At 36.5% G+C, this 21,188-nt stretch overlaps 2 protein-coding genes across 2 annotated transcripts; one reads left to right on the top strand and one right to left on the bottom strand.

The window, feature by feature from the left end:
- Positions 1-7,039: 7,039 nt before the first annotated feature.
- cdo1 (cysteine dioxygenase type 1) lies at positions 7,040-10,461 on the top strand. The gene is made up of 5 exons (XM_011478934.3): positions 7,040-7,296; positions 7,924-8,001; positions 8,179-8,336; positions 8,541-8,710; positions 9,602-10,461. Exons 1-5 carry the CDS (start codon positions 7,127-7,129, stop codon positions 9,629-9,631), a joined length of 606 nt encoding a protein of 201 aa, XP_011477236.1. The 5' UTR covers positions 7,040-7,126; the 3' UTR covers positions 9,632-10,461.
- A 2,721-nt stretch (positions 10,462-13,182) lies between these two features.
- cep78 (centrosomal protein 78) lies at positions 13,183-21,051 on the bottom strand. Its single transcript, XM_011478933.3, has 16 exons — positions 20,922-21,051; positions 19,993-20,264; positions 19,709-19,890; positions 19,495-19,567; positions 19,173-19,276; positions 18,335-18,509; positions 18,141-18,254; positions 17,903-17,967; positions 17,712-17,805; positions 16,714-16,831; positions 16,548-16,590; positions 16,270-16,419; positions 15,674-15,751; positions 15,366-15,547; positions 14,379-14,541; positions 13,183-13,921 (listed from the first exon to the last, which is right to left on the bottom strand). Exons 2-16 carry the CDS (start codon positions 20,252-20,254, stop codon positions 13,403-13,405), a joined length of 2,322 nt encoding a protein of 773 aa, XP_011477235.1. The 5' UTR covers positions 20,255-20,264; positions 20,922-21,051; the 3' UTR covers positions 13,183-13,402.
- Positions 21,052-21,188: the final 137 nt, after the last annotated feature.

The raw sequence follows: 21,188 nt of genomic DNA, 5'->3' as shown, positions 1-21,188 counted from the left end.
TATATATATATATATATATATATATATATATATATATATATATATAAATAATATGAAAATAAATTATTTTTTTAAAAAGGTACTGTGTTTAAACTTGTCTGTAACACAGCGTGTATGTAGTATGCTTGCGGTTTATATCACGACATTAAGTTTAGAAAAACACAAACAACTTTGTGTCTTACTTCCAAAATCAGTCAAAATTAAGCAACAAGGTTCAAAGATTGTATTTTTAAAGCAATTCATTTCTAACTAGTTTTTGCAGGTGATTTGTAATAGTTGTCTTAAAATGATTATTTGTGCATTTTTTATCTATTGTTCTTGACAGCATGTTCTCATATACAGTCAATGATTTAAACACATCTTTTGTTTGTTTTTGTTGTGAATTTTCACAATGAGAAAAAGCTCACATCCTTTTAAACTAGGTTGTCTTATTTAAATCTGCATATTGAGTGGCAGATAAAACTGATGTGCTTTATGCATTGATTTTGAAATACTTTGATCAACTGTGTCTTTGAATTTCATTATTTTTAATTGACTGATTAATGGATTGGGCGGAACTAATAACTGCCAGAGATAATTCTTATTTCTTTTTTTGTTGCATAAAGGTTGAACTTAAGTATATGTTTTAGATCAGTTTCCGCAAATTTCAGTACAGTAATTTATTTATGGAACTATCAAGGAGTTACACTACAAAGACATGCTCTGTCATCCAGAGCTGACTAACATTTACTGGTATGTAAAACTGCAGTTGCTTTTTTTGTTTTGAGGTTATTGATATGGGATTTCATTTTAGAATTTTCATTAAATTTTTTTTGCTATGTTTTTGTTTCCTACTTTTAATTTTTTGTACAGTTCCTTGCAGCGGCTTTGTGTAAAAAATATTAAATTTGTGAAAAATAAACTGTTTTGCATTTGTTAGAAGGTACAAGACAAAAAAATTCAACAAAGAATGCATTATTTAAAAAACAAATACTGATTTTGGTATACCAAAGGTGACAGAGAGGCTGTGAACAAACACAAGCAGACCTCACAAAGAAGACCAACAGACGTGTCTTACCCTACGCTTTCATCAGTGTGTCTTATCACTTCATTTGTGCAGCTCTTTGATGATGGTCATTCCATAGATAACTGTTGACCAGCTAACTACATTATGCAATTCGGAAGACAACCATAAAAGTCAACAACAATCAAACACACAACAATGCTCAACAACCAGTTGAATCACAACAGTCAGCTTGTTTATATGATCATTTGTTCAAGTTTATGTAAATGATCTGTTTACACTTTAGGATATTTTTCCTTCAATCCTCAAAACCAAAAATCTTTCAAAAAGACATCAAGTTTGAAAAAAGTCATTAACATGTTTTGTATTTTCCTTTTTTTTCCTCCCTCTTTAAACTAAAAAAAAAATTAAAATGAAAAAAATGTCAATTATCTGGAAGAAATCAAATTATAAAAACATTATTTTTAGGCTAAGACGTTGTTTCTTAGAACACTATGCAAAGTTGTACATTTCTGTGATTTACCTTTTGCTTTTTAAGACACAAATAAAAATTTGCATTGAGCTCAGCATGTTTTAATTGATAAATATAATTTCATACATGCAGCATCTGTTTTTCATCCAATTATTAGTAATTTAGCAGCAATAGAACAAAACAAAAGTTTAAAGAACAACATGAGAAATGGATGCTGCGTCAAGATAATCAAACAGGGTATCTGTTAACATCAGCTTTTGTTAGCCTGATTATTGTCTGCTTTAGAGACGTGTATGTAAAAATAATTTTCTGCAAAAAAAAAGTTTTTTTCCCTGCTAATGTCAGAAAATGCTCAGAAAAATATCAAACTCCAGGGGCTTTGTAGACCCTAACAGCTGTCATGGAGCATAAATGACATGAATTCCATGACAAAGCAAATACAATGTGGAAAAAACGAACACGTGGAGTCATTTTTTCAGGGGAATTGTCAGGAAATGTTGAAGTAAAAATGGGAGCAGAAGTGAGGCTTGGCAAAAAAAAAAACATCTAAAAATGGAACAATTTCTTTTGTACTGGCAACAAAAAGTAAAGATGCTGATGTTTTTCTTTGCCAAAACAGACCAACAAATCAAGCAAGACAGTCAAGCTCGGGTTTGTGTTGGACAAAACTTGGACACGGTGCAGTCACTGACATGACCATGAACTCCTCAGTGGACCAAAACATTCCACAGACTAAAACATGAGGCCATCTGTTCTAGAGCCACACAGTTTGGTCCAAAACTAGGTCAGTCAACAAGGGAATGATCCAAAAGATTGTTCCAGACCAAAGCCAGCCTTCTAAAGTTCTCTTGTAAAACATCAGAGTGAACTTGATGTACAGAACCTGTCACTTCTGCAAAGTATGTCTATATATATAACAGTACAAAAGCAATGGCAAGTATGGTAATATTGAGTTGGCTAAAAAGTAACACAAGATAGTAAATTGAAGAAACATGGAAATTCATTTGTCAGATGTGAGTCAGCTGATGTCTTGCTTCCCCCACACATTTATTTCCCATTTACATTAACTCCACCCACTCAAAACCTCAATTGCTCAGTAGTTCTGGCATAACGTATGAGGAGAAATTAGGATGGGGTTGGATCATTGAAAAGTTGAGAAAATTTCAAAATAAAAGCTGCAACAAATATGTACTTGAGGTCATTTTAATTCCCACGGCCCTAAATGTAACACATTTCTAAAGAGATTTGCACAATCTAAGGTCTACAAATTTCAATTAATTGCATATAAGAGAATCAGACAATATTTCTGTAAAGCCGGTAACACTTGGATTAGGAACTGCATGAAGATGTACAAACTTTTAATAAATTGGAGGTTGGATATTGCCCAAAGGCTTTTCTGGGTTTTTGTTTTTATGCCAAATCCAAAAATGTGTCTTGCCTGTGCAGAGGTTGCATGTTCTTCCTAGTCTGGTGTAGGATTACTCAGGCTCCCTTTCTCAGTTCAAAACATGCTTCAGGGTGTTTGGTCCTTTCAAATTGCCCTTTGGAGTTAGTGTGAGATGTTGTCCCTTTGATGCCCTGTGATTGAATACTGACCTTTGCTGGGCTGACCTTGTTTTTTGCCTTATTGACAGCCGGATAAAGGCTTGGGTATAAGTACAGAGTGTGGATATTTCTTGATTTTGATTTTTGAAGTCTTTTTTTATATGCTATTAAAAAACTTGTTTTTTTCTTCAAATTTTCATTTCAAAGGGTATAGTTTCTTCGGTAAACTGTGTTTGCCCTGGCCTGGGTGGCGGTCTTGGTCGCCCGGGGGGCGGTTGTTCCCTGCCTGTTCCCGTGTGGCGTTGGGGGAATTCCGGCTGCCGCTGCTGCTGCGGCGGGGGTATGGGTGTGGGGGTGGCTGGGCGCTCCTCCTCCTTCTTTTCACATTCCACCATCCATTTTAGAAGAACATAAACACTCACCTGAGCACAGGTGTTAGCTCACCTTTGCACTAATAGTTTGCATGATTGAATGAATGAAAGATTTCACACTAGTTGGTTTAAAGGCATAGGTATGCGTTCGTGAACACTATCTGTTTTGTGTGCATGTTGACATGTGGACATTTTTGCGGCTAGCAGGTGTGTTGATAATATTTGAGTGTGTGTGAACAGGCCCCGCCCTTTTTGTACTACATTTGAACCGTACCGTGACGATAAACAACCAGTAAGCCTGTCTGCTCTATGCTGCTTCATGGTCTTACCCCCCTTCCCCTCCTATTATCACCCTCCTACCCCCCCCCCCCCTCTCTAACGTCCCTCTCTCTTCTTCCCCTCTTTCCTTTTCCGTCCGGTCCAACACCAAAGATTTTCAAACATGATTGAAATTAATAAATTTTGGCCTCAATTACAAAAGGGGTTTATTCAGACATACCTTTGGTTTGTCTGAAGATTAATAACCCCTCTTGTTAAAGTAAAATATGTCCAACACAAGAGGCCCTCAGCTCTCATCTGTTTGCCTAGCTGTTGGACAGGACAAGTTAAAAAAAAAAAAATAAATAAAAAAAAAAAAATAAACTGTGTTTGCAATTAACATTTACTGATGAAACTAACCTCTCTTACTGTAACTATGTTTGTGCAAGCTGTTACTGTAAATTTTAAAGAAATTCAAATTATCAATGCTTAATTTACATTTCTTTAAAATTAAAATGTTAACTCAAGGTGCTATCAATTTCAAAGATCCCAAATCTAGACCGTTTATTAAAACTCAATATCAGAAATAGCTTTTTAAAAGAGAGGTGCTGAACGTGTAAGCAGGGATTTGGACTTTTACAGTTCACAGTGGAAGTTTCTATCAGTCAAGTGTTTTATTTAGCTCTATCACTTTTTTATAGTTGTGTTTTAGTGCAGATCTATGTGGATTAAATTATTATTTCAAGGGTTTCATTTTTACATCAACTTCAATTTATCTAATAATGTTGCTATGTATCCACAAGGGGGCATACTTGAGCGTACAACACAATTGTCACAGCTTGTTCTTATAATAATGCCACATCTAACTCAAGCTACTAGAAAACAAACAAGTAAGCAAAAAGAACATTTATACCATACATTTCTTTTGCTTTTACTGATTATTTATTTTTTAATTCTATTAGTTTTTTTGTGTGCCTTTACTACATATTCTATTAATAATATGTCAAACTGTTTTTTTTACTCCCATTTTTTTAAAATTGCATTCGTTTTTAATAAATCCTCTTCACACACAAATGTTTGACATTACCTAAAGTATGGCTTCAAATTATGAGGTTCCATTTGTATGAGGTTCCGTTTGTGCAAATGGAACCTCATACTGAAATACCAATAAACTCTTGAAAAAATGCTCAGAAAAAACTAGAATTATGCAAATGTCCCATCTTGCATTTGGGGGTGTGGTAAAAATGTTGTAGTAAAAATCTTATGTATGCTGGTTTTAAATATTAGTTTTTTTACTAAAATGTGAGGCAAAAATGAGGATGACATTGGTCTAAATGGCATATTTGTTAAAGTTCAATTACACATAAACACAAACGCATTTATATGTGATGAAAAAAAGTGTTCTTGTTTTTATTTTTGTTTTAAATGTCATTTTTTTAAATTGGGACCTTTCTCTTGTGGTCATATAAGCTGTCAAAGACAAAAAACAGTCTAATTTGATTTATATTTTTTTAAAAAACGGAATGCAAAGTAACAGACATCTCCCACCGTCAGGAAATGAATGTTTTGATGAGTTAATTAAAAAGAAAAAAAACTTTCACCATTCAGTGTATGAATAATTAAATGAATAAAAAGCCTTAAGTGTAAATGGCCTGAGACATTAAGAAGCATTAAGAAGATCTAGACAAAACGTTGCAATCTGAGGTAATTATTGGTTCCCGATAGGAAACTCCAAAGAGAAGTGTCTATAAATATTCTCACTCATTCGGGTCACTTTGTCTGCTCTTTAATTTAGGTGTTTTTCTGCTCTATTGGGTTGCTACAAAAGTTCAGGTCCAAATAAAATTAACATTTTCACAGATCCCACTTTTATTTTAATTATAATTACTATGTTATTTTTCAGTTTTCTGGCAATAAGTTCATTGCCTGTTGGTTGTTTTTACTTAAATGTAAACCTTTTTCTTAAGTCAAGTTATATGCTTGACACATATTTAACTTTTAATTCTGCTCAAATTTATAATTGTTATTTGTAGTATTGCATAAGCATTTTTTATTGCACTATTAGGAAGCATCTGGAATGCCCTACTGTTCAGCCTGTAAAACATAATCATAAGGTTTATTGTTTCATGTGTCCCAGACTGAGGTTCATGCCAGGGGTTGGGGCTGGAAAACATCTGGGACTGATGATGTGGCAGCTGAGAGCGAAACTTTTTTAAAGAAAGTTCTCCACTTTCCATGCTGCTGGTTAGACGCCTCCTCACCCACACAGGATAATAACATTTGTCAAATGTCGGGTAAAAAAAGCTTTATGCTTCACTATTCTTACAGATCTGATAAAAATGCAGTTAGTTGCATAATTTAATTGAATGAATAAATACGTTCTGAACTTCTAATTATGATTTTAAAAAAATATTGGTATTTTTTAAATAGAAGTGGCACCAATAAAAGTAGTTTTTTTTTCAGCATTTTATTTCCATTTGAAATATTTTTTGCATTTCACCGACGCAGAACTCCAGACAATAAACACAGAGTGAACATTTTGTTCTCACCTCACTTAACCAGCAATTAACTCTTTTTCACAATAAGAGCTTTTATCGCTGTGGAGGACACAAAGAACTGTGAGAGGCTGACATGTTTGTGTTTCCGAGTGATTTACAGTTGAAGGAAGAAGAACTCCAAAGAGCGAAACAACATTTTGATGAGAAAAAAGTCTAAATAATCTTGACCATCCAAAAACATATTTACAGATTTTCACGATTTGAGCAACATTTTGACCATCTATCTGCAGAAAATGAAACAGTTTTTTTATAGGTCAACTAGTTTGTATTTTTGATACTTTGGTTTTTTTATCAGTTTCAAAATTATTAAATATTTTTTACTGGACAATATCTGTGAAATAATCTGAACAGAACTACAAGAGTTTGTCCCCTCAACAAAACCATCAGTCCAAATAAATAAAATGTCTCTTTTAAACAGAAATATCCACTCCGCTTTAAAAAAATAAAATAATAACAATTAAAAAAAAAACATTTTGCAGTGATTTATAAATTGTTTGAGTTGATGGGAAACGAAAACGAGGGGTTAGAAGGGGGTGTTGGGTAAAACAGAAATCACAAAGGATTAGTCCAAGTGAAAGTTAAGCTATGAAATGACTCTGTTCCCTTTAAAACCCCATGTACTTTAAAATAAATACAACTGTTTATGTGGAGGAAATAAACAATCGTTTGTTTTGTATTATGTAGTATGTAGTCTCTAACTTTATTTAAATATGTATGTGAATTGTGGGCGTTCACCTTTTTTTCCCCACCAATAATGGTACAGTCCTTCAACGGTTCGTCCCCAAATTTTGGTCCCAGCGTATAAAAACTAAAGGAGCGTGCGAAGTTGGCACAAGTACTGAGTAGTAGTTTCCCTGAGGCCGAAGTGGAACGCACGCGGACAGAGAACCCCCCACCCCCACCCCTCTGCAGCACAGAGATGGAGCAAACCGAGCTGGTGAAGCCCGAAACTCTAGACGAGCTGATCAAAACTCTGCACCAGATCTTCCAGAGCGACCGCATCAATGTGGAGGAGGTGCAGAACCTCATGGAGTCCTATGAGAGCAAGCCTCACGAGTGGAGGAAATATGCAAAGTTTGACCAGTACAGGTGAGATCCAGCCTCTCAACTCACAACATTTTATGCTGCAATAATAACTTTTTTATTACACAGATGCATCTTTGAACTTTATTATTTTGTTTAACATTTTTTTTTACTAAATTAGAATGAATACTGACTTAATATTATTTTAATCACACTGAAAGGGTATTTTGTATTTAAATGTCATTGAATTTTTAAGGCAGAAAAGAATACTTTGATGGATTAGTTCAAACTGAAAGGCTGAGGGTCTGGAGGATGAAGAACAGATTCTTTCCTCGTTCCAGAACTCTTAGTTTCATTCTTTGGAGGTTTTGTTCAAAAAGCGTCCTGCTGCAGTGTCCCGTGGATTGTTGTGACTGCGCCATCCAATCAATGCTGAGGACACAAACACACCCGCAGAATGAGGGAGCAGTCAATGGCTGAAGAGCAGTTGACAGATCGATGGGATTGGGATGATTACAAATTGTCAAACCTGCTTTACCTTAGACTGAAATTTTGATTATGAAAATCCCAATTTCTGAATTTTTGTTGAGAGATACAATTTCTGAGAGATTAGAAAGTAGAAAGTCTCTTTTTTTTTTACTTCAGAAAAACTTGGATTTTAAGAGACGCGTCTGTTTATTCACCTGTCCACAGGTACACGAGGAACCTGGTGGATAAAGGCAACGACAAGTTTAATCTTATGATTCTCTGCTGGGGTGAAGGTCATGGAAGGTGAGTTTCACTGATTCAAAAAAAATATATAATTTTAAGGTGTTATGGTTCAGAAAATGTATACATTACCACAGAGATTTTTGAACAAGTATACATTTAGATATGCCGATCCATCAACTCTGTACTTGAGGACATGTTCTGATGCTGCACGCTTGTTTGTTCTTTCCCACTCTGCAGTAGCATCCACGATCACACAAACTCCCACTGTTTCATGAAGCTGTTGCAGGGCCAGCTCAAGGAGACGCTTTTTCATTGGCCGGACGGCAAGTCGCAGGGAGACATGGTCACAAAGTCCCAGAGAGTCCTCCAAGAAAACAAGGTTGCTTACATCAATGGTAAGAAACCAAACAGATTTGTTTCTTCAGATCCTTTTGTGATTGAGTTGATCATTAACGTCTGTTCTTAGATCAGTATCAACGTACTTTTTTTTTTACAGTAGAGTGCAATGTTTGGTTTGTACTGCTGGAAATCTTGATTTGATCTCAGTGGAGCCAGGCAAAAGTTTGTACCATAAATGTTCTTCTTCGTGCCGGTTTCAGATTCCATCGGTCTGCATCGCGTGGAAAATGTCAGCCACACAGAGTGTGCAGTGAGTCTGCACCTGTACAGCCCCCCGTTTGAGACCTGCCAGACTTTTGACCAACGGACAGGACACAAGAACACAGTCAAAATGACCTTCTGGAGCAAATACGGAGAAAGGACTCCATTTGTAAGACTTGTTTCTCGTGTCTTTAATTGCATTAATGTGTACGAAGATCAAAATCAAATCCATCTTTATTTACATAGCACTTTTCATACGAAAGTCACCACAAAATAAATAGTTTAACAAAAGATGTCAGTAAAATAAAATCTGTGCAAAACTTTTACTGCAACCTTGAAACAGTGTTGGATTAGATCCATAATTTGTAGCATAAATCATGTGTTCCTATAAAATAACAGTTTTGTTTTGTAACAAACACGTCCAGACAGGAACTATGGAAAGTTTTAACTCAGGCATCCTCACAAAAGAGGCAGGAAGTGGGAGGTTTATATAGTTTTCCACTGTTGTTAAACTCAGCTTGTTAGCAACTGAGGCAGATTTGGGCAAATGGCTTAAAGAAAGTTTCCTTTCTTCCTTTCCTTTCCAACAAACTATCTTTCTCACAGTAAACTTTTTTTTTTAGCAAAGGAAAATAAATTGTGTTTCAATGATTTGAGCCCTTTCGTTGGAGGCTCATGAACTCAGAAACAAGTTTGTTCTGACTGAAAGCGTCATCTACAGGTAGACGTTTACCTTGTTTAGCCACCCTGCCAACATGAGCTTATCTTCAGGTTGTATAAGCACACTTTGAGCATTAACTTTTGCGTTAGTTCATTTGATTGCAACATCAAACAGTGAAGATAAGATAAGTAAATATGCCCAAAGTGCGGGACAGGTTTTGTGGTCTGATTTTGTCTTTTTGGGGTCATCCAGCAAGGCACGTTTGAATGGAAAATTTTATTTGTCCACATGGAGCTCCGCTCCGCGCAATGTTTGAACTTCTGGAAAAGCGTGGCTGAAGGGTATAATTCATTGACTAATGATGCTGACGAGTCAATCTGTGTCGCTTTTATTTCTTAGGAGACCGCAGTTTCTCAGGAAAACAACTAACGGTCACCAAAGGAGGCTGCGGACGAGGAAGACATGCATTTGAAAATGTTATGAAGCAGGAACTGCCGGGGAAGCGAAATGTGGACCAACTACGAGAAAGCAACCCATTTTCAAATCAAGAGGGGGCTTGTTTCGAGCGGACAACCCGCTAATTAGAATGGCTTTATTGCTGCTCAGTGTGAGCTTGGCAAATACTGATGAGCACAGGACGAATGCATGAATGGGCTCGGACATGGATTGAATCTGCCTTTTGTTTGCTGGGCCCAAAGAGACCCTTTTCCCAATAACAACATTCCTGTCTATCCTGTGCAACCACACAGTTCTGGCCCACACTGAAAATGTAGAGCTTTTGCATTTAAAAAAAAAAAGGAACACTGCTGTAATAGAGTAAAAAAAAAAAAAGGTTATTCTTAGAAAAAAAATTACTGCAATCATAATTTTATTGTTGTACTTAATGGTGATTTATACCACTCAAATTGTTTTTCCTGAAAACTGTCAAGGAAAGTGGCAATATTTGTACAGTTTTAACTACAAATGTATGTTGTGTGTCGTAAAATGTAAAGCTTCAGTGTTGTGATGTTGCGATGCTTGTAATTTATTTGCAGGGTTTCCTGTTTAGTGAAGACGTTTATAAATCAAAAAAACACAAACATCTTACATGTGTTCATAGTCGTTAATGTAGATGCAATATTCTTATGGGAGTCGGTGAGTTTGGGTGAAACGTCTCTCAGGAGTGGAGCTGTACATTAACGGTCCGATTTCTCATAGCTGTCATTACATTTGATGCTGTAATAAAATTGTAAACCATTAAATACTCTTGTCCTTTCATAGAACCTGTGTATTCTCATTTCATTTGACAGAATATTAGCTTTCAACTTGATCTCCTGCAGCAACATAAAATTATTCCAGTAGTTTATTAACACCACCAACATAAGCATGCCCTAATATAGGTGCACTTTGGTCTGTACTTTGGTTTGATGGAACTATTGACTGATCATTTGCTCAACCTATAAACAGATTACATTAATGCCGCACTGATAACAGTATTTAAAGAATACTGTGTTTCTGTTTGGTTGGTAGCTGATCAAAGTGACTGCGTCACAATGTGGATGCACCACTAACTGAAATGATAAGGTGATGTTGAAAAGGGAATACGTGCAGAGACTCATCTCTTGTTTTAGGTCAGCCTCATGTAATCTTTTACCTGCACAAATCTAAAATTAAACTTGTATCAAGAAGAACTAAGGACTACGTGTTGTAAATCAGATTTCTGTTTGCTTAGCTTTTTTTTTCTTTGCTCTACTTTGGAAGTATTGTTTTTGGTCTTCGGTCATGTTTTATACTTTCATGGCAACAATAAGTTTCTTTATGAACTTAGATTGGCATAAATCAGAAAATCTTTTTCCAAATGACAAATGGTGCAAATTCACAAATAGAAATGAGAACAAAACTACATCTTGTACTGTAACTTAAAAGAAACAGAGCTGATCGGTGACTTGGTGCTTTGATTCTTGGCCTTGACGGTCTGAATGCTGATCTGCTATTGGGCGAGACATTACCTCAGGTACCCCCTGATGAGAGTGTGTAATGCAGCTATCAGACTGATAACGGGTCATATAAAGGCTGAATGTGGCTTGTTCTGCGATAGTAGCATATCAAGTCTTGTTTTTAGCAGTTCAACAAGTCTGGCCCTTTAGAAACAGCAGAATTTCAATATTTTGAAATGATCCATACAGTCTTGACTGGTTCAAATGTTCATGTCAAGGAGGTTGGCTTGACATTGAAACCGCACTGTTCACTTGTTGCAACAGGAAACAAGTTTGGACACAAAAGGGGTCTTTTTTCATTTAATTTTCTTCCGTCCATCCATCCATCTATTTTTTCTCGGGGTTGCTGCAGCGTTCTCGGTTGCTTTCGGCCAAAGGCGGGGTACAGAGGTCCAGTGCAGAGCCACACAGAGACTCACACTTTCCTTTCTTACAAACAGCATTTTTTTAAAAATCAAAATTAAACTGGTGGAAGCCACTTTTTAAAATCAATTTTAGATTATGGAGATCTTATCTACATGAATGCCCCAAATCAAGTATAGAAACTTCTGGTATCTGTGTATCATGCGATTCATCACAAACTGTAAGCCACACACTCACCACTGTGAACTTTACACACATGTGGGCTGGTCAGCACTAAAGTACTGTAGACTCACTCATTGGTGCATGTTAGTATATAAAGGTATTCTGCATTTGCTTCTTTCATATCTCGATTTTTTTTTTTAAAGATTGCAAGAATCTTTGCTACTAATAGTACCAAACGTTTGAATGGAAGCTGGGAAAGTGGCTTTTCAGTATTCTGTACTGACAACGAGGAACAATCTCCAAAAGGACTTGGGAGTTGAAGGGACTGTTCCTACAGGGCAGTTTAAAAAAAAAACTGGAAATGAGAATGTTTTAAATAGTTTTATGAATTTCATCGTTGATTGTCCTTTGGCGTGTTTGTGTAGGAGTGACTCCCTTTTCACTCCCAGAGCTCCTTTGAAACAGAGATTATTATCTCAGGACTTTGCTGATTAAAAATAAAGCTAAAGAAATAAAATATCTTGAGATTGGGTAAAACGTCACTTTTTTTTCCCTTTCCACGTTTACTGAAATCTACCAGTGGGGTAAATCGTCTTCTCCTTTTTGGCGTTCCTGTGTAGTTGGAGGGCCAGACTTATGTAATAATGAAACAAGAGTTTAATTCACACACAAGATGCCAGAATCACTCCAAGGCATGGCATATTAACCCAAGCAGGGTCAAATACGGCCTCCACAGCAAACACCAGGTAGCAGAAAGCTCCCATGTAGAAACTATTTACTAAATATTGAAGTGGGTCACTTTTGTGTCACAGTTTGTGTTTTGTTTTTCCTTTATCTCACTCCCCAGAATGCATTTTTATCTGTTTCCTCCTGGATAACATTGTGAACTCAGTCCATGCTCCCTCAGTGGTCTTTGTATCCGCAGATCTGTTAAGTCATAAAATGTGGATCCAGCTCCACTGAAAGTACCTGCCAGGCTGCAGCCACACTGGGACTGTGTCCTTACAACGATAACAATAAGCTAATGTCGTCGAACTTTCTATAACGCCATAAAAGCGGGAGAGCTTTGATAATCCATCTATCGGAGGGATCAGTACATTGATAGGAAATCACTCATTCAACACATTGTGCATATGCTGCACTGCAGGCTTGTCTTTATCGCACACCTGATAAAGGTCCTGCGGTGTAATGTGAGAGGCCTTTAGCATTTCTAGCTGTTCCACTTAAAATGAATGAAGAATATAAATATATATAAACTATTTAAAACATTGGAAAAGGGGTGAAAACAGGGTTAGGGTTAACCCTAACCCTATAAAATATAACTAAACCCCGGTACAATTGAGAATCTGAGGTTGAGTTGGTGGCGTCAAGAAAGGAGGAATTTCATTGGACAAAAACAACTTAAAAGCAGTGAAATAGTTTAGATCACCATCGATATTCACCAAACAATACTGGTACTTTAAAAAATATTGCAGGAAATATAAACAAGAATGTTTTATTGTTTACATTTGGAGAAAATAAATGACAAAGAAGACTTCAAGAACAAACATTCTTCTTTTACCAAAATACATGTTCCAATAAAAAAATTATTTCTACTCAATCCCATAAAACTTTTTCCACACTTTAGCTTATCCCTCATCGCTCAGCACTAAAATGCTAAAAACAGAACAATATTTGAAACTTTCACATTTTTTGTCGACTAGATTCCAGTCTTCCTTTCCCAGAGAAAAATGTTGTCTCTGATCTCGGACTCCGACGGACCACCTGCCACCATGTTTCCATTTCGTGTTCCAAAGGACCTCACAGACTCGGATTTGTCACTCAAAATGTCACAGACGCTTTCGGATGACCCAACATGGGACACGCTGCTCTGTCTCGAGGCATGTCTGTGCTCAAAGCTGCTGTTGGGGCTGTATCCATGGGAACCGCTGCGAGTGCTCTCATGTGGGTTTGGGTGAGTCTGGAAGGTTTTGCTAAAGTAATTACTACCAAAGGATTTCTGGCTGCTGTAACTGCGCTCACACACAGACTCAGGCTCGAAATCAGGCTTTAAATACTGATGAGGTTCTTTTTCTACGCTCACTGCAGAGTCTCTTGTCAGGGCAACGGCTCGACTGCATGGAAGAAGCCCGCTGTCGGTGTTCAAAGATGGCCGTACGGGAGATGGGGATCTGCAGGGTGTTGTGTCAGCAGGGACAGAAGAAATCCCATTGGAACCCTAAAAGGCCAAAAACATAAAAAAAATGGAGTAACCCATAAATAAAGACATTTTCAAGCTTTAAAAAAGCTAACTTAAAATTACAATGGAATTAAAAGAGATTCTCGGTTTTCATGGAATGGCATCTCACAAATCTGATGAGATGGAAAATGATTTCAGCTGAAATTTTGATCAGATCGGTCATCCTTTGACTTTGAGAGTCAGCTTTTTGTGCAACAATTTTCTTTTCCATAAACAATCAAAAGTGAAAAGTTTTTGGTTAAAATGAATGCAATTCCACACAGAAATAAACACTATTTGGCCTTGCTTTTGAGCTAAAAATCTATTTCTGTAAACGTGCTGCAGAAAAAGCAGGAATTTAAAGTGTTGCTGTTAACATAAATAAACTAGTGTAAAAAAACAAAAAAACCACCAAACAATAAACCTGCAGAGTGTAACAACTAATTGCAATCCTTACCAAAAGGTCAGCATCTTTGTTTGTGTGGACATCTCTGGGCCCGATGGTGGAGAGGGAGGCAGTGCCTTCGAAATGTGGTCCAACTGTTGAGGAGAGCTGAGGTCGCCCAAAAGGCTGGAAATCGGACCCGTCAATGCCGGCCATTGACGCTATCTGACCAAGTCTAGTGATATTGTAGAAATCCATCAATCAATCAATCAATCAAATTAAAGATTCAAAGTTAATCAGTGATTATTGAAATCTGGGATCATCAAGCACAAATTGAATTTTTAGGCAGAGAAATTTATGAAGATTATGAAGCTGAGATTAGGAAAATAACACAAAAGACATGATGAACAGAAAGAAAAAAATAAGATTTAATGAAAATTCTTTTCAAAAATAAAATACAAAATTTAGGAACCTAAAATATACAAAACTATATTTTTAAATTGCAAATTCAGACTACGGTAGGTAAAAAAAAGAGAATTTACAAACAAAATTTAAAAAATGGCTGGTTCCTCCAAATGCTGGAAATAAAAATTGTCTGCGTGTAAAAGCAGAACACAAGCCTTCTGTCACTCAAAATCTCATAACAATTGTGACATGTGAGATTATCTGTCTTACCTGGCCTACAACCAAAACTTTTACAGCTGGATTTTATTTTAAGTTGCATGCAATAGAGCATGAAGCCTGCATGCAACCTCCAAAACATTGTTTTTATGTCATAAATGAAAGTTTTCTCAACAAGTTTAAAAAAAAAAAAGCCAAACCAATAAATTTAGAATTTAGTTAGAAATGAAATTTGCATTTCTTTCCAGTTAAACATCCAACCCCACCAAAATAAAATAAAATAAATTATTTTTGTTGAATCAACACATTTTTTAGAATTATTCAAAAAATTCTAAAAGGACTCCAGCCAAAAGTAAAGAAAACTGTGACACCAGAAGTGAACAGATTTACCCAAGCTACATGTCATTTATGGATAAAACAAAACAGGTGGCGTCTCACCCAGCATCTTTAAGGAGATCCAGGAAAGCATGGAACTTAGTGAACGAGTTCTCAATGCTTTGAAGGACCGCCTCATCTTCAAAAGCGCTGAAAGCAGACGGTGCTGATGCTGAGCGAGCGGCTGTAAGGGCTTCTGTCAGGGAGCGGTTGGCATCACGAAGGCGAGCACTCTCCAACTCAAACTGTCCGGAAAGAAGAGGACAGTGTAGCAAGGGGAGCATTATCACCTCAATACGTCTGACTTACTGTACATTTTTGAGTTTCTTTTTTGTTATAACTAATGAAGAAGCAGAAATACAAAAAATGACCTCCAATAGTCTTGACTCAGCCTTCAGCCTGGCCCTGCGTTCCTCTGCCAGCCTGAGACGATACTCTTTCAGCTCCATCTAGGGGATGGACACCATACCACAATCAGCTGAAGACTAAAAAGCCAACAATTTACCCCCAAAATCCTGTTTTTGAGATAAAACTAAAGGTTTCAACAGGGATCAGCTGACTGAGGAAGTGGAGTGTCCCCAATGAACTCTGACCCTTAATCCCTAACTCTCCCCAATCACCCCGTGTCTCTAAAGCACAGACACAAATGCACGCACATTTCAAGAATAAATGTTTATATTCTGCATTTATTAAGCCTTAGTCATATATATTTCAATATTTACACATACTTCTAATAAAACCCAAACTCTACTTAGCTTTTAAATAAACCTGCTCAGTGTTTATAGTAAATAATTTACCACATTCAAATTACAAAGTATAATCTGAACTAAACATTTTCACACTGTAAATATCTGCACTTTCCACCTTTATTCATCTGTCAAACAATAATTACTCTTACTTCCATCTAATATAACAGGAGTATCAAATCATTTTTGGAGCAACAGTATGTAAGTGTGATTGGACCAACCTGGAGGCGCTCAAACTGTCGTTCAGTGTTTCTGTCCCGGAAATAAAAAGATGTTCTCTGATCCGGTTCCGCCGCCACTTCCTCCTGTTCATCATCATTGCCCTCTTCTTCTGAATCGGCCTCCACCGTGATTTTTACAGTAGCTGCAGCCTAATGAAACATTAAAACAGCATAATAAACACCAGGACTCGCAGCCTCTTGAATGCTTAATATTTCATTGTTTTGGAAAATGTTTTGACATTTTTCTGTTCCCTTTTATGTAAAGAAAAGAAAAATACCTGAAAACTGTGGTCTGTTACTGTTACTCCAGGAGGCAGACCTCTGAAAAAAAGGCATTACCCATCTTGAAGCCTTCACATGACTAATGCATCCAAACGGTGCTTTAAATAAGTAAACTTTCATTTAATTGTTCTGGTTGGTTCACTTGAGAGTTTGACATCTCACCTCTGACGCCCGGCTCGGGCAGCAGCCCGCCATGGGATAGAGCAGGAGCGGGAATTCTTGATTCTTGTCCTAGATTCACCCGAACATCGACCTCCGGGAGATGTGCCTTTAGCAGTGACTGGAGCAGGAAAGAAAAGAAAGCAAGAGTTTTTGTAGCTGTAAATACAGAGATAAGATACTTTAAATAGACAAAAACATGAAGTTCCCTTCAGAGGGTGGACAGATTTTGGCACACAGATTGTTGACAATTATAAAAAAAACAAAACAACTTTATAAATAAACTTTTAAAGAAAAAAACTATTAAAAAAATAAGCAACCCTGTTTTTCTTTATATTTGTACCAGTGAGCAATAAAAAGATAAGAACAACTTCAAGTTAGCTGATATTTAATCCTTTAAAAAGTCTTTAATTTTTTTAAAATAAATCTAAAGCCTAATTTTGTCTTGACTTCTGCAAAAACTTTCTTCATTCCATAGCAGTTCATCTGAATTCTATGAATTTTTTTAGCTACATTAGTCAGAAAAGATCATACAGTAAACATATTCTCTTCTCGTCTTTAAGTTCTCAGGAGATGACAAAAGACATTACACAGACAAGTTGATGTAAGGAACCGTTTGCAGAACAAACTGTTCAATCACAGGAATTGGAAATAGCAAAACCTTTGATTTACCTGACAAAAATAAACGCCACTTTGTAATTAAAAATGAAACTTTGACTCGCCCACATAAACAGAATATAACGCAGATCATGACAAATGGATCTGCTCTCGTGTTTGACTTAACAGTCAACTAAAATGGGTCCATGAAATTAAACAAACAGCTGTTTGAGACTTCCTCCCTCAAACTTAAGTGGGCCTGTTAGAGGTTCTATCTCCTTTGCAGTTGTCTCCTATTGTGGTAACCACACCCCTAACCTTTTGACTCCTCTGAAGCCTCAAACCAATCCCTCTTTCGCTCTGGACAGACTGCAGGAGGATTCAAAAGGAGGGAATGTTTATACCTTTTTTAAACAAAGTTTTTTCTCTGACTGAGTGAAGTTTGCTTAGTGAAGAAACTCTCTGCGATTCTGTAGCAGCCGGCTTGATCCAGTGGTACTGCAACAAAATAAAATATTAAAAGCTATGGCTTAAGTCTATATATAAAATAACATATGGATGCATTTTAAAAAATACATTACTTCCAGAAACTAACCTCCAGTGGTTGCCCGTCTGCATTCATTTCTACTTTCTCTATCACCGTTTTCATCAAAGCTTTATCTGTGGAGAAATGATGCCTTAAAACATCCCCAAAATCCTAATTTTTACAGAGTAATTATGCAATCATAAAAATAATTGATCACATCTTGAGGCTTTTATAAATGAGTAGTTAAATGCAAACTAACAGCGTATGTAAGCGGTGATGTGGAAAACAAAGAACAGAATAGTCTTACCAACTAAAGGGTTACTGCGGATATCCAGCACACACAGAAAGGAGTTTGTTTTCAGGGCTTCCAGCAAACGGCGAGCTCCCTCATTAGATAGGCCGCATCGCTGTAAGTCCAAAGCTGTTCAATCAGACAAAAAAATGTAAAGTTCCCACACCACAGCCAGTCTTTGTACAGGAATATGATTAATGGTTATGTACCTTTAATCCAGAGGTCCTCAGCCAGCTCACGAGCGAGAGCAGCTGCACCCCTATCGCCAATCAAAGTGTTACAGTTAAGAGTGATTCGCCGAAGACCGCTCATTCCTTCCAGCTGTGGATGGCGATACCGCAAAGACTCTGCCCATGCTGTACCATGTCTCTGCATTCCCTGATACTGAAACAACAATGGACAATGCTGCTATCTGAACCTTTGATTGGAATTTTAAATAGTTTAGCCAATGAAATCAATCTTCATTTAGAAATTGCAATATCGATTCTTCAAATGTATGACATATTTCTCTTTCTTTGTTCCTTTTGTTTTGAAAAAAAAACTAGAAATTCATTACGGAATAGATATTTTTTCAAATATAGTGACATTAAATCAAAGAAAAAATAACTTGAATTGTGAGCGTGGGAACTGAAATCAAATCGATTCATTTGTTGGAAGTGAAATGCGAAACTTTGTTCATTTCACGACTACAGTAGATGTACTAATAGTTGAAAAACCAAACGCTATAAACATCTTTTTAATATACATTTTTTCATCATTATTAAAAAATGATTTGATCATCTTTAATAAGCAATATCAATTAGTACAATCAAATCATTTAAAAAAAATGGAAGCCAGAAAACTGATGATGTGTCAACATGTAAAACACTCCCTGCATATTGCCTGTTTCCCTTGGTTTATTTTATCTCAGAAAAATGTCTATGAAGTATTTAGCTGGTAAAGAAAAGAAAGAAGGAAAAAAAAGAGTCAAACAATTAAATAAATCTCCATTTGATTTTTGTGTTGCCTTTTAGAAAACATAAAAAAATGTAATTGTATCTATCATACCTTAATAATGTTGGCTAAATGCTCTGCCCCTCTCCATGTAAGACTGCATCCTGTGAAATCAATTGTCTTGATGGTTGTAGAGTACTTCACACTTTGGCAAATGACTGGAACATACAGATATTACAAAAAATAAAGACTTAACATGTGATTAATTTATTTTAAGTTTAGAAAATATTGGATTAGAAATGGTTTATTTCAAGCAATCAAAGCAAGAATAATGCACAAACAATACAATCAACAGAGTTTTACATCCAAACAGAGATAAATATAGACGAATAAGGCATTAAGTATAAATAAATGTTACTACAATAATAATACATACCTTCCAATCCCTCATCTGAGATGGGACAGTTAGCTAAAGAGAGATTTTTCAAAGAAGCACTTTTTGCCAAACCCTGGAACAGGACATATACATGCAGTTAGAACTCTGTTTATCAGACTTCAGCTTATCCTTGTCCTATAATAAATGTGTAATATATTAGCCCTTTTCTCTTTGCAAAAAAAAAAATACTGATAATAACCATATGTCTGTTTACTTTTGTCAAAGCGATGAGGTCCCTTTCTCTCAGCAGAAGTCCATGAAGCTGCAGAGTCTTGAGGTTGGAGGAAACAGTTAAACAGTCTCCCAAGGCTTTGCACAGCTTGAATGTCATCTCCTTTGAGCGAATGGCTGGAATCTTCCTCTTAAAGGTGGATTTATGCTGCCTCCTCTTCAAAACTGACGGTTCATACAGTTGGTATTGTTATCCAAACTTAGACCATATACTCACACATGCTGTTTTTCTTTAACCATTACCACTGCTGTTACTTTCAGGCTTACCTGTATCTCCTGAAGTGTTACTAGCTTGGTAAGTGCTGCTTATAGCGATGTGGTGAAGGTGCTTGTTAATAGATATTGCTTGCAGAATGGGTGGCCAGTCAGATAGTTTGAGCCGGTCTGCATTAAAGTTCAGCATCCCTTTGTCAAGGTTCACTTTAACAGCAGGGACAGGAAAAGTCTCCTGCTTGGCACAGGCGAAGTCATAGTACGCCATAAAGTCCTGGGCACCCTGCTGGCGAATCTGTGCGTTGTCTTGAACCATATTGTCTGACCTGGGGATGATAATAAGGCAGTCCTTCAATCAAAATACCCAATACTTTTACTTCATTTAGGCCACCATGTTTCTAATAGAATAACAGACAAATTGACTATTTTCTTGTTCTATGCATGCACGCAGTGAGGTTTCCTTTTTAAACAAAGGTATTACACGTGATGTATTTAACAGTACTTCAATTAAAAGCAAGTAAATGTAAACTCATTATTTTTGATTGCACTGACAATTTGTGTTAAACTATCAAAATGCTCAAATAAAAAATAAAATTAAAAAATAAGAACAATTACAAATACTTAAAGATTAACCAGAAGGGGGGAAAAACGAAAAGTTTTCCTGCGTTTTCCAGAACAGCAATCAAAGCAAGTAAAAAAAAACTCTGTTTCTGCAAACTAAACTTTATATGTGAGTAAAACCAAGAAATTGGCTATTAAGAAAGATACAACAAACTTGCATTTAAAATTAATAGTGTGCACTCAACAAATCTTTTGGTTCTGATTGGTGTTTATAGAAAAGATACGCGGGCGTTAGCAAGCCAAGCTCAGCTCGTCCTAGCAACTGTTGGATGCAGCAGAGGACAAAACATTTAAAAATCAGTTTTCATCTGGTTTTCAACACGTTATCCAGTAATAACTACCGGAAAACATTCGAGCTTTACCTTTTCGGGCATAACTGAACCCTCTGTTATTGTCAAATTCCACGGTATAAACCGCTCTGTAGTCTCCTCTTGTGTTGTTATTAAATGCTTAAAAGTGGCGCTGTTGCACCGTCAAAACCGCGCCCACATGTCTTCAACACTGGTATCGGGGTGTCAGTAAAAACAACACACTGCCACCTACTGGCTGGGAGGTGTATTTACTCCTCTGACAATACAAACTGTTATGCTGATGTCAGATCAAGAAAAGCATATGATGGTTTTTCTGTA

Source organism: Oryzias latipes, chromosome 9, assembly GCF_002234675.1.
Source record: "Oryzias latipes chromosome 9, ASM223467v1".
Classification (NCBI taxonomy): Eukaryota; Metazoa; Chordata; class Actinopteri; order Beloniformes; family Adrianichthyidae; genus Oryzias; species Oryzias latipes.
Note: the sequence above shows the minus strand (reverse complement) of the source record. Positions and strands in the feature narration are given on the sequence as shown.

Excerpts from the sequence above, each read along its gene's own strand:
- cep78 (XM_011478933.3), bottom strand. The coding sequence starts at position 20,254 with ATGGTTCAAGACAACGCACAGATTCGCCAGCAGGGTGCCCAGGACTTT. Across the intron at positions 16,591-16,713 it reads GCCCGAGCCGGGCGTCAGAG|AGGTCTGCCTCCTGGAGTAA; the intron begins GTGAGATGTCAA and ends CCTTTTTTTCAG. Across the intron at positions 13,922-14,378 it reads ACAAAGATGCTGACCTTTTG|GGTTCCAATGGGATTTCTTC; the intron begins GTAAGGATTGCA and ends TTGGCCTTTTAG.
- cdo1 (XM_011478934.3), top strand. The coding sequence starts at position 7,127 with ATGGAGCAAACCGAGCTGGTGAAGCCCGAAACTCTAGACGAGCTGATC. Across the intron at positions 8,002-8,178 it reads TGGGGTGAAGGTCATGGAAG|TAGCATCCACGATCACACAA; the intron begins GTGAGTTTCACT and ends CCCACTCTGCAG. Across the intron at positions 8,711-9,601 it reads ACGGAGAAAGGACTCCATTT|GAGACCGCAGTTTCTCAGGA; the intron begins GTAAGACTTGTT and ends TTTATTTCTTAG.